At 37.9% G+C, this 17,622-nt stretch overlaps 5 protein-coding genes and 1 non-coding gene across 6 annotated transcripts; 2 read left to right on the top strand and 4 right to left on the bottom strand.

The window, feature by feature from the left end:
- Positions 1–7: 7 nt before the first annotated feature.
- On the bottom strand, positions 8–941 carry PHYBLDRAFT_158416 (hypothetical protein). The gene is made up of 2 exons (XM_018433783.1): positions 796–941; positions 8–600 (listed from the first exon to the last, which is right to left on the bottom strand). Exons 1-2 carry the CDS (start codon positions 872–874, stop codon positions 113–115), a joined length of 567 nt encoding a protein of 188 aa, XP_018293519.1. The 5' UTR covers positions 875–941; the 3' UTR covers positions 8–112.
- Positions 942–1,282: 341 nt separating this feature from the next.
- On the top strand, positions 1,283–3,337 carry PHYBLDRAFT_38463 (hypothetical protein; the record flags this gene model as incomplete). The annotated part of the gene is made up of 7 exons (XM_018440108.1): positions 1,283–1,417; positions 1,583–1,643; positions 1,711–1,760; positions 1,839–2,108; positions 2,384–2,583; positions 2,689–2,831; positions 2,956–3,337. 7 exons carry the CDS (start codon positions 1,283–1,285, stop codon positions 3,078–3,080), a joined length of 984 nt encoding a protein of 327 aa, XP_018293520.1. The 3' UTR covers positions 3,081–3,337.
- Positions 3,338–3,787: 450 nt separating this feature from the next.
- PHYBLDRAFT_19921 (hypothetical protein) lies at positions 3,788–6,181 on the bottom strand (the record flags this gene model as incomplete). Its single annotated transcript, XM_018439714.1, has 9 exons — positions 3,788–4,149; positions 4,189–4,318; positions 4,414–4,509; positions 4,584–4,777; positions 4,882–5,087; positions 5,196–5,295; positions 5,388–5,642; positions 5,766–5,894; positions 6,016–6,181. Coding segments are annotated over 9 exons (1,638 nt in total), but the record flags the coding sequence as incomplete, so codon positions are not given.
- Positions 6,182–9,130: 2,949 nt separating this feature from the next.
- Positions 9,131–9,201, bottom strand: PHYBLDRAFT_t106. The gene has a single exon. It is a non-coding gene; the product is annotated as a tRNA-Gly (tRNA).
- Positions 9,202–10,803: 1,602 nt separating this feature from the next.
- PHYBLDRAFT_166717 (hypothetical protein) lies at positions 10,804–14,178 on the bottom strand (the record flags this gene model as incomplete). The annotated part of the gene is made up of 2 exons (XM_018435465.1): positions 10,804–12,216; positions 13,681–14,178. The coding sequence occupies 2 exons, from the start codon at positions 14,176–14,178 to the stop codon at positions 10,804–10,806; spliced, it is 1,911 nt and encodes a 636-aa protein (XP_018293522.1).
- A 1,930-nt stretch (positions 14,179–16,108) lies between these two features.
- Positions 16,109–17,113, top strand: PHYBLDRAFT_166719 (hypothetical protein; the record flags this gene model as incomplete). The annotated part of the gene is made up of 4 exons (XM_018435466.1): positions 16,109–16,129; position 16,388; positions 16,458–16,546; positions 16,913–17,113. The coding sequence occupies 4 exons, from the start codon at positions 16,109–16,111 to the stop codon at positions 17,111–17,113; spliced, it is 312 nt and encodes a 103-aa protein (XP_018293523.1).
- Between the last annotated feature and the right edge of the window lie 509 nt (positions 17,114–17,622).

The raw sequence follows: 17,622 nt of genomic DNA on the forward strand, positions 1-17,622 counted from the left end.
CAAGTTAAAAAAAGACGAAGAAAAAATGAATTACAAAATAATTTGATTTTTCATTTTTTTTTGGGATTCTTTCTTTCTAATTTTCAATTTTTTTTCTTTTACTTTTTTTTTTTTACTTTTTGGCGACAGCTGCTGCCTTGTCAAGTTGTTCCTGTTTCCAGAGACCCTGAAGGGGCTGGAAGGCCTTTCCGGGTTGGTCACGGAGATAAAACAACTTGGCACGTCTGAACTTGAGGTCGGTGGGCTTCTGCAGGATTCTGATGCTCTTGACAAGAGGAGAATAGAGAGAGAAGCGCTGCTCGACACCGACACGCATGACAATGTTGCGAAGTGTAAAGGACGAATCGATTCCCTTGCGGCGGATGGCAATACAGACACCCATAAAGGTCGATGTGGACTTGTCAGCTGTAGAGTTGAGAGTCTCGACCAAAAGAATAGAACCTGGCTTGACGCCTTGGGGGTTCTTGCGAGCAAACAATTCCTGACGTCCGTCAGCATTGGCCTGTGAAATCAACTGAGAATCGACAAACTCCATAACATTCTTGGGCTTTGCATTCAATGCGGCAGTGTTACGAGCAGGAGTACATGTAGAGAAGTTCACTTTATATTTTTTTGTTTGTTTTTTTAGAAAATTAAAAAGAATATATAATGTTGATGAGATGCATGGAATTGGTTTTTGTAACGTTGTGAGTCTTCTTTATTTTTTAATTTTTTTGGCATTCTCTTTGCTTTATTGTGGTATAAACTTATATTTCAAAAATAAAATAAGTAAAAGATATTGTGCATTCTATTTACGTTTGGTGGCAACAATTGGAGCACGGAAAATGCTGGGGCGTGCTACCAACCGTGCGGTGGCTGTCTTGAGGGCGTTCATGAAGAATGTGGTGAGCAAGTCAGACTTTTGCTTTGTTGAAAGTCTATGAAAAAAATCAAATCAAATAAAAAAACACAGCCAAGAAAAAAACCCGTCACACCAGTGAGGGAGGGAAGGGGAAGGGGAAGGGGAGGGGGGGTGGAGGGAGAAAGAAAAAAAAAAAAAGAGAGTCGGTTTCGGACTTTGTAATCTGGCCGAGCTCAAAAAAAAAAAGACAAAATCCATTTTTATCCTACCACACACACACACACTAAAGAAAAAAAAGCGACAAGAAATACACACACATATATATAATACATACATACACACATATTGAATAATAATAATAATAATAATAATAATAAGCTTAGTGGATCCTTTAACATGTCTGAAGTACAACCAGCACCCTCTGAACAACATTATGCACAGATGCAACAATACTCCCAATCGCTTCACAATGACGCTCACTCGGTCATTCTTGTCACTGCAGGATATGATAATACTATTCGTTTCTGGGAAGCGCTGAGTGGAATCTGTTCACGCACTATCCAACATGCTGACTCGGTAAGGATGGACTTTTATTTTACTTTGTTTTGCCATCCGTTCCAAACATCATACCAATCAATCACTAAATATGAATTTCTGCTTATATTTTCTATTGTGTTTTATTTATCTTTGGACCTCTTTTCATAAAACGAACAATGAAATACTTGTCTATTTGTATAAAAGCAAGTAAACCGACTCTGTATTTCTCCAGACAAGACTGTCCTTGCAGCTTCTGGTAAGAATGGTTACCAAAGAGACAATATATATATATATATATTATATATAAATTTAAAAACCAAAATGACTACAAGCAAATCATAGTGTGAAACTGTACGATATCAATAGCACAAATGGAAATCCTGTAAGTACCTACTTTTTGTGTGTTCATTTTTTGGTTTTTGGTTATATATATATGTGTGTGTGTGTTTTTGTTGTTTAGTTTGTTACGTTTGGAGAACACACTGGCAATGTTACTGCAACAGGATTCCATGGAGAAGGAAGATGGATGTACACAGCTAGTGAAGACGGACACTTGAAGATTTGGGATACTAGAGCAGGACGAACTCCTGTCTTGACACGCAACTTTGACAACGGAGCTCCTATCAATGATGCCGTTATGCACGCAAATCAAGGTGAACTGATTACTTGCGATCAGAATGGAAGTGTCAAGATCTGGGATCTTACAGCACATGCCTGTACTCATGAACTGGTAATAAAACAAAATAAGAATAAGAATAGGACTAAGACTAGTAAGAGTAATTATAAGAAGAATCGTAATAATCATAATAATAAACCAAAAAAAAAAGTAATAAAAGTAATATATTTACATTCACACAAGACAAAAAAAAATAGGAAGGAGGGGAGGGTGGGGTTGGAGTGGTAGGATGAATGGATGATAATATGTGTATATGTGTGTATGTATTTTTTTTGGTTGTTGGTTAATAATTGTCGATTATCAATGATTTAAATATACATTAAATAAAGGTTCCTGAAGAAGGTGTACCAATGCGATCCGTGAGTGTGGCGTCAGATGGATCAATGCTGGTTGCAGTTAACAACAAGGGAAACTGTTATGTCTGGAAAATGTCTGACATGACATCTGAACCTTGCGACATTGAACCTCTTCACAAATGGTCAGCCCATTCAGATTATATCTTACGCTGTGTTCTGAGCCCTGATACAAAGTAAGTTCTCCTAAAAAAAAAGAGTGAGAGTGAAAACAAGAAAGCAACCAGAAGTCCAGGTTTTGTGGTTGAAATTTACAGTAGCTAAACCGAATCAAACAATAGATTATTGGCTACTTGCTCGGCCGACAAGACAGTAAAGTTGTGGAATACTGAAGAAGGGTTCAAATTGGAGATGACATTGACTGGCCATCAGCGGTGGGTATGGGATTGTGCCTTTTCTGCTGACTCGGCTTATCTAGTGACAGGTAAATAATATATCTATCGAACAATGAGTCTGATCATCTTTGCTCGTATACACATCAATTGATTATTAACCAAACCTTTTGATGTTTTTTCTTTCTTTATATCTTGTATGGATATATTAAACAGCATCCTCTGATCATGTAGCTAGACTTTGGGAGCTTTCCCAAGGAGAAACAATCCGCCAGTACAATGGACACACCAAAGCAGCAGTATGCGTTGCCTTGAATGATTTGTCTGTTGGCTATACTTGATAGAACCATATATAAGTGGTTTAAATAAGTGATATCAAACGTTTTAATTTTTGATTTTGATTTTGATTTTGTCTCATTCTCTCTTTCTTTATTTCCTTCCTTCTTTTTGCTTAATTTTTTCTACCCTTCCTTTTGGACCAGTCTTGTATATGTTTGCACAAAATTTGATCAGACTTCTACACAAACAAACAAGCAAACATATATACATATATACAAGAATTTATTCAATAAAGACCATCGAAATTGTAGAGACATTCATTTTCTCTATCTCTTATTCTTCTTTACTTTTATTTTTAATTGAATTCAAAAAAGATATTCTTACATTGCTATCCATTTACTAGAATTTCAATTATAATCAAAAGCTTAAAATAAGATAAATCCAATGACCCCACTTGTGGAATTATATTGGTATTATACTGAATCAAACATTTAATGTAATGGTTTATGAGTGTTATTTGAGAATTTGTTATTTTAATGTACTCTATCGGAAGCTTCAAAGAGAAGCATATAAACAATCATTTGCCATTCAGTGCTTACTCCCTGTATACAAATACCACGCCTGTATATGATTTACATTTTATTTTTGTGTTTTAGTTTACATGGTGTACACAGAGATATGTCTATATTTTATTGTATTGTATTGTGCCGTGTTGTGTTGTGTAGTGTAGTGTAGTGTAGTGTAATGTAATGTTATGATGTGGTGTGTTTTATTTGTTGAGAACTTCGCGGGCAATCTTTGCTCCCCACCGCACAGTCTCCATTTCTTCTGCCGTGAGAGCAGAGTTCTTTCCTGAAATGACACTTTCTTGTATGAAGAAAATACAACCTTGTGCCAGAGTGCGCATTTCGTGAATCTTTCCAAATACATTTGCCACGGCCTGAGCACCACCTTCTTTGCATTGCAAGAAGATATTAGCAAACAGGGTCTCCAAAAAGATACGTGCTTTGTGACCAAGCGTCATAAAGTTCACGCTCTTGAGAATCACCAGCGACAAAGAGTTGTTTGCAATCAAATACGCATAAAACTTGGCCACATTAACAACTCTGCTGAGGCGGACGCTCTTTCCGTCTGTTACTGTTGGTGTTTCTGATGCTGCTCTATCCAGACCTCCCACTCCAGACTCGCCCAGGTCTCTCAAAAAGTCCCATAGGCAGTATTGGAAGGTTACGCGGTACGAATGGTTGTATTCGCACAGACGCTTACTCACAAGCATGTAAAAAGGATTAAACGATTTTTCCTAAAGATTATGTAGAAAAAAAAACAAGGGGAAAACAAGATATTAAAATTATGTGTAAATTATTATTTTTATGTTCTATTTAGAATGCCACTTACGTTACCAGTACACTGCAACAGTACTCTTGCAATCTCACGCTGTTGTACTTCTGATAAAGACAATTTGAGAAGATTCTCAAAGGCATCAAGATAATCCTAATATAAAGGTCTTAGTAAGACTTCCCTAAAGAGGAGAAACCGAAAATATCACTATTTATATTTATTCTTACCTCTGCTCCCATGATTGTAATGAAGATGCTTCTACGAACATCGGTGTTCATTCCTTGTTTTCTTGCAAGCTTCAACAGAGTTTCTTGTAAAGTTTGATCTTTCTTCAAGTCTTCGGGAACTTTGGTTGAAGCATATTTGCTTTCGGTTCCAACCAGGTTGTCCTTCCATGAAGCACCGACCAGCCACCATTTTCCTGCAGACATGCACAAACTTTATTTTAATTCATTTATTTTTATTTATTTATTAAGATAGCTAACCCCCCCTATAAGCATATGACAAGAAATTTATATAACTAACCTTTGGTTTCAATTTGATGAATATCCTCCAAGCTTACACGCAAAGGTTCTGAGCTTCGGATGGTTCGCTTCTTGCCGATTCCATTCAGGTATTTCTTCATCTTTTGAACAAGATCTTTGTCTCCCTGGCCTGCCGCAGTGGCTCCTCCTCTGATCTTATTGTTTTTCACGTTGGCAATTGTCTCCAGCATGAATTTATGGCGAGTACTATTTAAAAAATGAAGTTAAATAATCAAAACCAACCCAAATTAACCACTGTCTCTTTCCCCTTTTTTCCCCATTATCTGTGTAATGGAGATATCTTTTGTAACCTACGATAAAGTCTTTGCATCACGCTTTGCTGTTTCCTTTTGAATCTCATCAATGATATCCTTCAATGCTGCAGGATCATCTGCACGCATCTGTGGTCCACAGACTATTCATATAATTGTTGTTGTTGTTGTTTTTTGTTAAATAATAGTATCAATTGATCAATTGATCAGCTATAGATATTCTGTACCAGCTTACCTTTAATAATCTTCAAAAGATGCTCAACACTTTGTTCGTCCAGCTGTGAGATAAAAAGTCGGACTAAATCAAAGATCAATACACTTGAAATCACTTGGAAGTTGTACAGTTCAATTGTGAGTGTCAACAAGTTCTTTGACTCTTTTGATCCTTCCGGTCCCTCATCGCCACCATCTTCGTTATTAGCAATAGCCTGGCGACAAGTGTTGTAATTCTTCTCAAATGCCTCGATCAATGTCTGAACAAAATGAGCGGCTAGTTAATTAGTTAAATAAATCAATAAAAAGAAAGAAAGAAAATATTGGTGAGTTAGTTAATTGTCTTATGATTTACTTATTATTTTGTTTGGCAGTAAGAATAATTGCATAGTATACTTACCAAAATCAACACCAATCAATCGGTACAAACTTCCTACAATTGTAGCATAAATGATCACAAAAGAGTCTAACAGGTTGCCTTTCTGTGCAATGGAAGTCAAGATGATCTCAGTGATTGTAGATGTGACATCTGTAAAGCAGATATAGATATAAAAACAGTTTGGGAGTATTAGTTGATATGTTTTCATTTAATTAGTCGCTCATTTTTCTAAAAGAAATCAATAGAAACTACTTTTATTTTATCTACGTACCGTTACGAGGATAGTTGCTGTATGTTTTCTCGATCTCTGCCAGAATGCTTTCCAAGTTACTTTCACTCAATTTGTTGAAAAGACCTTGCAAAAGTCTGTGGAGTCTTATTTGTTGTTCGGATTTAGTGTTTGCTGCCTTTCGCAAATGAGGCGGGATGTATTTTGTTGCTGCAGATTTAGCAGATGTTTCCGAAACCTCTTTTTTGTCTTCTAATTCTTCTTCATCGCTAGATATCTAACAATTTGTATATGTATATTCTTATCAAATTAGCTCCCCTTATTTTAACCTTTTCATATATAGTTTGTGTAAGAATTAGACAATACCTTTTGGTCTTCTTCGTCTTCGTTTTCGTTTTCGTCTTCATCTTCATCTTCGTCATCTTTTTCACCGTCGTCGTCGTCAGATTCAAACCCTTCAATGTCGCTATCCATGACCAAATCTTCATCAGAACCTTCCTCCGAATTCTCTTCGTCGTCGTCTTCATCGTCGTCTTCTTCAGTATCACTTCTATCAAGATCAGCAAACATGTCATCCATAGCCTAAATTATTAAAAAAGAATAGTTCGTTTAGATATTTTTTATCTGACATTGCCTATACATATAAATACAATTCACAATTACCTCCTCTGCCTCCTCTTCCAGCTTGCTGATTTTTTGAGCCTGTTTAGCCTTTGCTCTCTTTTGACGAAGATACTCTTTATCGTCATCTTCAAATGCTTGGTTTTCTTCTCCGTCTCCTTCACCGAGAATATCTAATAATCCATCATCCTGGAATGCTTTACCCAGACTCTTGTTTTTTCCAAGTTTCAACTTCTTCTCCCAGTAAGCAATATCACGGTCATCGTCAGCAAAGTCTCCCTTTTTATCTGAAGAGTCGACGTTGTCCAGAAGATTGTCAGAATCCAAAAGTGCGTACAGCTGAGGGTTGGTCTTTGACAGCTTCTCGAGTGCTTTCTTTTCGTCGATAATCTTGGGTGCCTTTTTCAAAATCGACTTTACAGGCTGTGGTGTCGCTTTTACTTTTTGGGTCGGCTTTGTCTGTTCTGTCTTTTGTCGTTTTGCGGGTGGGTCGTCATCTTTACTCTGCTGCTGTTGATGTTGATGTTGTTGTTGTTTAACGGCCTGGTAGTGTTCTGCCTTTCTCTTTCCTTTCTCCTGTCGTTTTTGTTTTCTGAGATCTTTACGATTGGCGGCAGCATTGACATACTTTGTCTTGAATTTTCTGTCATCGATATCTGTTTTTTAAAAAAAAAATCATAATGGGAAGAAAAAGAAGAAATGAATAGAAATAATAATAGAAAAGAAGTACACGAGTGAATATTTATTAGAGAGAGAGAGAAAAGGTAACATTATTGTTATGAATTCAAACCTTGTTCTTTTACTTCTTGCAACATTCGCTGGGGAAGTCGGGATCCAGGAACACCTTCTTTAGTTCCGGCACCATTAATGTGAGACGATCCTCGTTTATTGAATTGCCTTGGAGCCATAATTAATTAATTATAAGAATTTAGATTCTTATAATGAACGATCAATAGTAGAATCCTGCAAGAATTTAAAAAAACGAAAAAAGGAAAAAAAGAAAAAAAAGAAAAAGCATAATGTGACGGAGGTTTCTCGCAGTCCAATTAGCGTCAAGCTGGTTCCTTACTCGCTTCGATATGAAGGCAGCGAAAGAGGGGAAGGGGACATGTCGGAAGCATATTGCTTTGGTAAAAGGTATATATCAAACAGGAGAAGAAATAAGAAGAAAGGTTCTTTGGCACAATTAACCTTTATAAACTCTGATCAAACTGTTTATTCAAGAGGAATATTAGTTGAAGAAATGGTTATCAAACTGAATTAATTAAATTAACGCAATTAATATATTATTACCAATTGGATCTTTATGACCTTTAACAAGGAGTTACCAAGAGCACTATGATTGTATTAAAAAGATAATATACAAAAGCAAGACACTAAATTTACAGTAGAATGTGTCTTATAATGATCTCCCTCTATCTACCCCTTTAATCGAATTTTTTTTTAAAAAAAAGATGGTTTTATTTGACTCTACTCGGTCATGGATCATAATAATTTATAATGCTGAGTGGGAGTTTTATTCTTATTTTTCTCCATGCGCGTATTAAAAACTTATTAAAGCAGATGAGAAGGGGGCAAGGAGAGCAAGCATATGAGAGAAGAAGGTAGAAGTAAAGTCGGTAATATATGCTTTATCAAAACAAGCATTTCGAAAGGTACGAGTAAATTTAATGACAGTGACAGGACGAAAATATATAATTAAAGAAAATCACTTCTGGTGATGAAATCACACATCTAACTTTAATATTTCTATAATATAGCCTTGAAAGCTAATATAATTATAGTATTACATTCTAAGTAGCCGTTATAATCATATACTGTTGCAAAGGGAAATCCAGAGCTTTTAATTGATGACCACTTTGGATCAAAAGATAAGACACAAAATAGAAACACTGCTCTTTGTATATTCTAAATTGCAAAAACGTGTAGTTTACTTGGATATTACTGGTTTATACCTGTAAGAGATATAGACAATTACGATATAAAATAAAAGTAATTGTGTTTAAATAAATAAGAAAGATAGTCGATAAAAACCTTGAATTTAGTTAAGAAGTATTTATTAAATACAACTGAAATGTAAATAGTACTTAGCATGTTGTTTCTGTAGTTAAGATGTCTAGCTATTCTATTTAAATTAGCTGTGATAAATTTTAACAAGGTATTGATAAATATTTGCTTTATCCAATTTAGATATTTTTTATTACTACAGGCTATTTTGAATGCTATCTACCAGTATGTATTTATATTAAAGACGTATAAACATTTTAATACAGTGAAAGTTTGATAAAGTGATATCTCAGTCTTTTTCTGTTTTCTGCAAATTATCAATTTGTAAAGATTTGTAAAATAAAAAACCATCCAATACCCCATCTTTCTATTTATTCCCGGTTTTTAAGCTGGTACTGTTTTATTACAAAACTTATAAAAGGCAAAATAATAGAACATATACACCTAGCTAAGATATGACAATTCTTTTTCAGAAATATGGTCGAACGCTTTTTTAAAACTTAATATCAAAACAATATGCAAAAATGTATGCGCGGACCGGGAATCGAACCCGGGCCCTTCGCGTGGCAGGCGAAGATTATACCACTTAACCATCCGCGCTTCATATATTTGACAAGTAATGTAATAATTTTCTTGGCCTTAATCCAAAAAACAAATTTTACCAAGTTCAGACTTTCTTTTGAAAACCTCTTTTTATTTTTCTTCAAAATTTTAATTTTAATTTTAATTTCTTTCTTCCATTTTCACAAAATCGCCCTTTTCCAAAAACTGATTTTCTGAAAATTAAAATCTTTTCCTTTTATTTTTTCCAAAATTGTTTTCTCCTTTTTCTTTTTATTTCATTCCTGTGCACTAAATGTGACATTTCCTCTCAAACATTACTTTACCAAAATTGTTAACTGAATAGTTTTTCTCTTTATTTATAATATACTTCTTTTTAATATTTTCTTTTTCTTGTAGTTATATATTATAACTTCATCTATTTCTTCTTTCATGACAAAATATTTATATAGTTATTTTTCTTTATATTTTTATTTACGATTATCTCATTGAGTTTTATTTAGCCTATTTTTGCCATATATTTTATCCATAAAATGATATAAATATCTCTCTAAAATCAATCAATAAACAACTGTCAAATTTTTCTGATACAAGTTTTTTTCAAGATATTGCCTATTATCTCTGATTTCTCTTGTGAAATTTCTTCCGTTTTATTTTATTTTTCTGTCAAGTCTTTGTGGAAGATTGACCATCCCCTTTTATTTTATTATTTTGTCCTGATTTCTTCTTTTATTTATCTCTTAGTAAATTTACCATAGTAAATGTTGTAAATGAGTATTGACTACTGCTATAATTGAGAATAAGTCTGAAGGAAATAATATAAGGCCTCAGCTATTCCAGTCAAAGGTGTCTACTGATTACTCTATTATTTAACACACAGGTTTAGCATGCATGATAGTGATTATATTTCATATGATGATATCACCATAATATGAGATACATCAGTGGATTATTATAAGCATAATTATAACTCATAAACACATTTACTTTCGATGTTAATACTTCATTGAGACTGCACACATTTATATAATTAATTAATCATACATTAATTATCCCAAGATCACGTTGCTCTGATTAAGGCTCAGATAGGATCGATTATCTGACCCCAGTCATATAATTTTCCCAATCCAAAATAATATAAATAGCAGTAGTAGTTCAGTGTAGGAACCAGACCAAACTTTGATACCAAATCTTTCTCAATAAACAAAACCTATACAAGTTCTCACAAATCTTCGTTCCTAATCTCAAATCTTCAATTCTTCCTCTTAAAAACTTCTTCAACTTCAACCACCACAACAGTAAATTTCCCTTTAGCTAAATCCTTTACTCTATTAAACATTTTTTTTTCATAGTTAACTCTTTAGAATTAGTATTATTTACATCACTTCTTTTAGTTTAATTATTTCTCTAATCATTCAAATTATTTACACTCTTACCTTGGTGTTAGTTTCTCTTTTTATTTCTTTAACTGGTCTATTTAGTTTTTTTTTGTAGGGAGCCAAAGGCCTTAGTTTATTAGTGAGCCTCTATGCTGCAAGGCAAAAGAGGAAAATCACGGCTTGTTTTTGGCTTTTATATTTTTACAATGTTTTTATATTTATATGTTTGTGGTTATATATATTGTGGAGGTATGGAAGGAAGCTAAAGGGGGGGGGGAAAGTCGAGAGCAAGTTTGCTCTTGAGGCAGTCGAGAAGAGAGGAAGCAGTGGAAAAGGTAGCGGAGGAGACAAAAGGAACGTGATCAAATATGAACAGCCAATGATGGCACCATATAGCCAGCAGCGTGCAGCCAAAAATTGAGGCAGCAGAAAGAGAAGAATCGGTGCAAGGAGGGAATGTGAAGGTTTGCAAACCAGAAAGCAAGACAGTGGGTGTCGCGGTCTGGGCAAAGTACAACGTCCAGATTGACAACCATACGGACAGTTTGACCGGACACTGGAACAAAAAATGAGTTTGATTGTCCAGAGGATGAGAGCAGAGGGCACAGGATGGGTCTGGAAAAGCGGTAGGGATCCTAGAATTGAGGTGAGAACGGCAAGGAATGTTCTTGTGCAGGGCACAAAACCAAACGTTGCGGGCCCCATGCGGCAGGGGGAAGGACCAAAACCGACGAAGCTGGCAAGGGACGAGTGTGGGGCTTATGGGGCGTGCAGATTTGGAGTGGAAATTGCAGAGTAGGTGGAAAGACTGGGTGGACAAACGATGCCAAGGGATGCCGGGGACAAGAGCCGTCAAGAAAGGACGCACATCGACAGCTGTACCAGAAGGCATATCTAGCAAAGGAAACTGTATGGCACAGATTGCAGGGGGAATGGTGGCACAATACAAGACAGGGTGCAAGACAAGAGAGCAAGTGTAGAGACGTTCGAAGAACCGGTGAAGGACAATAGGATGACAGAGTATGCGGTGGAGGGGGCATTGGGCAAGCATGCCAAAACTAGGATCTACTTCATAGGTGTCGGAAACCCGGAGATCGCGCCATGCAGATGGAAAGGGAGGGTGGTCTGGTTGTGCGGTAGTGAGATAGGAGAGAGGCAGAGAGAGACAGGTGGGGAGGTTGACTACCACGTCAGAGAAGTTGTGAGGGAGAAGATCAATGGCAGCAAGTAGGGTGGCCAGAGGAGAGTCGAAATCACGCTGATGAGAGGATTGGAGAGATGGAAATATCAAAGGAACAAGTGGATCAGCAGATGAGGAGTTGAGGCGGAGGACATAAGAGAACCAAGGCGGGACCAGGCCAGAGGGGGACAGCGGAGAGCGGATGAGAGGCCGGAGCCAGCGCAACTGAAGAGCAGCTTGTTGAACCTGAGGGTCAAGGACCCCTAGACCGCCGAGCCGAATAGGCTGGCAGAAAGTGCCGAGAGAAATGGGAGGAAAGGAGCAGTATTGTATAAACTTACTCATGATTGAGCAAAGTCGATGGAAAAAGGATAGAGGTACAGTGACAACTCTGAGGACGTGCCAGAGCTGAGAGAGGATGAGAGAGTTGAGCACTGTGGCACGGCCACGAATAGAGAGAGAGCAAGAGTGGTGGATATTACAGGTAGGTTCAATCTTGGAAAGAATGTTGTCACAGAAAGAATTGCGCTGAGGTAAGGATTGGATAAGAGGAAAGCCGAGATATCGCAGGGGAGTGGAGGAAGATCTGTCAGACCAGGCGGTGATGTCGAATTGTTGTAGGACAGGGTGCCATTCTGGCAGTGGAAGACCGGACAGGGAGAAAGCTTCAGTTTTATGGAGATTGATGCGAGCATTGGAGGCATGAGAGTATGTGAGAAGATGATGATGAAGACGGGACAAGTGGGCGGTATCAGGCAGAAAGACTAGCAGATCGTCGGCATAGGCCAAGAGCTTGGTGGGCAGAGGTGGTGGAATAGCAGTGCGTGGTGATGGAGAAAATCCGGCAAAGGAAGGATCATGAATCACACGACGCAACAAAGGTTCGAATGCAAGGTTAAAGAGTACAGGAGAAAGAGGATCACACTGCCAGAGTCCACGAGCCTGAAGGAATGATCGGGATAGGTGTCCATTGACATTGATTCGAATCTGTGTAGAGAAGAAAAGTTGAGATATACAGGTAATGAGGGAAGGGGGAAAGTTGAAATGCTGCAAGACCTGGCAAAGGTAGTCAGGATAGACTCTGTTGTAAGCTTTCTCCTGATCCAAAAGAAGGCCTATACCAGATGAACCGTCCTGTATAGCCTGTGCCATAACTAACTTGGTCAGCATGCCATTGTCAGCAATGAAGCGTCCTTAGACAAACCCGGTCTGGAAGGGCGTAACAAGGGAGGAAGCAGCAGGCACCATGCAATGATTGATGAGGCGAGTGAACACTTTGGCATTGGTATTGATGAGAGCGATTGGGCACCAGTTGCAGAGGGAGGTGAGGTCACCTTTCTTGGGAAGAAGAGAAACGCAGGTTGATTGCCAGGACGAAGGGAACACACTGAGGGCAAGCCCATTGTTAAATATTTGAACAAGTAAGACAGCACACATTGGATGATTCATAATTAATCGCAGAATCTCATAAGGCAGGCCATCTGGCCCAGGGCTACTGGCATTAGGAGTGCGAGTGACGCCGTCTCGGATGTCATCCAAGGTGAAGGGTTTAAGGAGGGTTGTGGAGGTAGTTTCGGAAAGAAAGAGGTCTGGTGGCAAGTGAAGGAGGAGGTTGTCGATAGCTGTCTGAGCAGGAGGGTCGGGTGTGTAAAGATCTTCATAAAATGCAGCAGCAGCTTCCATAAGATCATCGGGATCAGTGCATAAGGTGTCGGTGAAGGGGTGGCGGAGGCTGGTTATTGTGGTTCGAGCTTGGCAAAAAGCAACTGTGCATTTCAAAAACCCAGCGGAAGTTTCGCCTTGTTCTCTCCAGTGTTTTCCGGCGCGGAGTGCTAGTATCTCGGTGCGTTCCTGTTGAACTTGCTGAAGTTGATGCTCGACGATGGGCAGCTGGAAGTTCTGAGCAGGCTGATGGCAAAATCTATGTATCAAATGGTCACGTTTACTCTGAAGCTTTACCTCCAAAGTGGCAAGTGATGGGCGGGTTATGCATGAATATGAACGTGTGAAACGAGCCACTTTGACTTTGATCAGATCCCACTGTGATTGGGGGGAAATTGAAGGCAAGAGTAGTGGTATGAAGGATGAAAGACAGTTGGACAGGGAGGGGCAGAAGGAAGGGATGTTCGCCAAACGAGGGTTCGCACGCCACAAACCTCGACCAATGTGAGACAGCATAGGAAAACTAAGACAGGTACGTACAAGGCAATGATCGGTCCACAGGGGCTGAACAAATGTGATGGTGGACGAAGAGTGACAAGACACTATATCCTTGGAGGCATATATGTAGTTGATAGTCGAAGAGGAAAGGTCGCGATGAAAGGTAGGCATAGGTTGAGCGTCAGACAAAGTGACACAGTCTACAAAGTGGTTAGTGACAAAATGCAGCCATAGACGTGGTGCGAGGCCAGCACGAGAGGCATTTGCATATGAGGAATAATTAAAATCTCCTAGCATAAGAAAGCAAGAAGGAAGGGAAGGGAGAAGATGTGGGGAGGATAGGAGAGAGGTGAGAAAATCATATTGAGGACGATATGAAGCAGGGACATATAAAACGCAAATACGAAATGGGGCAAACAAATTGGAAGAGTGAACAACGGTAGCAGTAATGCAACGACCACAGAGAGAAAAAAGAGGATCAGTAAAAGAAATGAGGGGAGAGAGGGAAACCAAACCACAGTGAGGAGACCATAGTGAGTTGGATGCTTGAAATTGAAGATGAAACGTCTGTTGAAGAGCGTCTGTGTTGGCGTGAGTTTCTTGAAGGGCAAGTATGTCTAGAGAGAGGGAGCAAAGATATCTAATAAAGAGAGAGCGATTATTGGTGTTTCCGGACTTGACAAGTCCGTGGCAGTTCATGGAGGCTATATTAATCATAAATTTAAGAATGATCGCCATCTGCCATCTCGTCATCAGTTAGGATATTCTGGGAGTCTTGGTCGTCGTCGCCGTCAAAAGCGCTGGGGTGAAATTCTTCTTCGTCTTTAGTGGAGCCGGAAGTGTAGTTGGAGGGAAGAAAAGCGTTGTGGAGGGGGTGAAAGACGGGATCATACTGGGTGTTGTGTGTCTGAGGAAGAGGCAGAGTGGGGTCGAAGAGTGCGCCTGTGCGGCTGTTGTCAGTTAGTCCGTCAAGTGCAGCAAATCTGTTGGCAGACTGGCGGGGGGAAGTAGGAACAGTGGGGACAGAGGGTTGTCGCGGTGTCAAGGAATTCGTGCGGGAGGTGGTGGTAGTAGCCTGGGATCCCTCAGCCATTGTAGGTGTACTGCGAGGGGGGATCGATTTCTTGGCCGGAGGTCTGTGAGACGCACCGGGAGTAGTCTTGCGTGGGCAATCAGGGGATTCATGTGTCGTGAGAACCTTGCAGGGTCTCTTGGAAGAGCTGGCGTCCGTGGGGGGTGCTCTGGGGCAGGCATGTTGCAAGTGACCAGTCTGGTCACAAGTGAAGCAGTGTCGGGAATCTTTGGGGTGGTCTGGACAGTTTTTGATAGCATGGCCCATAACTTTACAATAATTACAGTGAATACCCATCTGTTTCCAGGTACCTAAGAAGTACAAGTCGCCATCATACGGGATCTTGTATGAGAGTTTGGCAAGGGTGACATCGGGGTTGGGTGGTCGTTCAAGGTAAGCAAAACCAGTGCCATAAAAAAAATTGGCATGAAGATGCAAACCGACTTCGCGGACGGTGCCATATGCAGCCAAGGCTGTTTTGATAGCCTCTTCAAGCAGAGGGGAAGGAAGGTATGGAAGCTGGGAGAGGGAGATACGCAAGATTTTTGTGCCTGGGGCAATACCCATAGAGGGGAAGTACGTTTGGCCTCCAACCAGGAAGCCTTTGGAACAGAGTTTGGTGCAGATGGTAGAATTGGTCAGGTGCAATTCGTGGATGAGTGGTTGACAATGAGCGAATGATATTCCCAAGGTGCATGCCGTAGGAACGCTTGCTCTGAGAGCAGTCCAGAATTCAGAGGTAAGGGTGGAATCAGTTGGTGGGGTGAAGAATACCGAATGACGAGATGTACTTTCGTGCCAGACGCGGTCCATAGATGTCGGCAAGTTAGAGAAAAGAACGACTGGTACTTGACCGGGGGCGGGAGTGGCTGTGGCGACATCGAGATATGACCTAGTGTTGGTTGTGGTAGAGGTAGTAGTAGAGGGTTGTGGAGTGGTTATATTGGCTTGACCTAGTGTTGTGGTGGACCCAATAGGTGGGTCCGGTACTTTAGCGGGAAGAGCCATGAACTGGTCTATTTGGTAACAAAGAGACTATTTTATCATCTCAATTTATCTGATATCAAACCCAAACCCTCAATTCCTCTTTTAAATTCCTCTTCTTATATACAATTATCTTTTCTTGTACATCTTCTACATATAACAACATACCACATGCGACATATTTTCCAAAGCGTAATATAATATAATATAAGCATATACATTAAATATTACTAAATGTGAACTTGTTATAGATAATGTAATATTTCAGATATAAAACAATAAAAAAATAGAAAATTTGATAATAAAGACATATAGAGATACTTTGTGCCTATATACAAACTGCACTTTATTCATAAATAAAAAGTATTTTTTTTAATAAGAAAATAAAATATGCTCTTATTATTATATCTTAGATTTTTAAAGCTTTTCTTTACTATATTTATTTATTAGAGTATATTTACTAGTTAATTAATTATAATATTACTATTACAATATCAAGTTATAAATTATATTTCTTTAGCTCTTAGCTATTCTTTTCTCTTTTACACTAGAGCTTTAGAACTTTCTGCTAAATTAGCTCCATATCACTCTGACACAGTTTATTTAGAAGTATAATATACTTATTTTAATGATCTTTGATATTATTTACAGTACTAACTGTAATAATTATTAGCCTGATTACTTAATTGCTTATATATATTTTATATGCTGATAAGATAATAGTTACTAAGCTATCCTAATATGAATATGTTTTTATATGTGATAAATTTAACATTTAAGTGTCTAGATCACTACATCACATATAAATATAATAATACTCCTAAAAGATGACTTATTATAATAAAGATTACTTAAGTATATATTGAATTACAAATATAAGAAACATATAAATATCAGTAGTTAGTTGTATATAGAAGAAGAATTGAATTCTATTATTTTTTATTTTTTTTAAATAAATTGTTGTGGTGGTTGAAGTTGAAGAAGTTTTTAAGAGGAAGAATTGAAGATTTGAGATTAGAAACAAAGATTCGTGAGAACTTGTGTAGGTTTTGTTTATTGAGAAAAGATTTTGTATCAAAGTTTGACGAGGTTCCTACACTGAACTACTACTGCTATTTATATTATTTTGGATTGGGAAAATTATATGACTGGGGTCAGATAATCGATCCTATCTGAGCCTTAATCAGAGCAACATGATCTTGAAATAATTAATGTATGATTAATTATATAAATGTGTGTAGTCTCAATGAAGTATTAACATCGAAAGTAAATGTGTTTATGAGTTATAATTATGCTTATAATAATCCACTGATATATCCCATATTATGACAATATCATCATATGAAATATAATTACTATCATGCATGATAAACATGTGTGTTAAATAATAAAGTAATGAGTAGACATCTTTGACTGAAATAGCTGAGGACTTATATTATTTTCTTCAGACTTATTTTCAATTACAGCAGTCGTAAATACTCATTTATAACAACTCTAATACCCCCAATAACCCTCATACCTTTAATAGCTCTTATAATCCCTATAACCCCAATATTTCTTATAATATCTAGAATCCTTCAAGTATTTCAAGTCTCTTAAGTTTTCAAGGTTTTTAAACTGCTAAATTCTTTGAATTATATGATGTTTTTAATACAGTTAAAGCTTGATTTAATAATTTTTTTATC

The sequence above is a fragment of the Phycomyces blakesleeanus genome (assembly GCF_001638985.1).
Source record: "Phycomyces blakesleeanus NRRL 1555(-) unplaced genomic scaffold PHYBLscaffold_7, whole genome shotgun sequence".
NCBI lineage: Eukaryota > Fungi > Mucoromycota > Mucoromycetes > Mucorales > Phycomycetaceae > Phycomyces > Phycomyces blakesleeanus.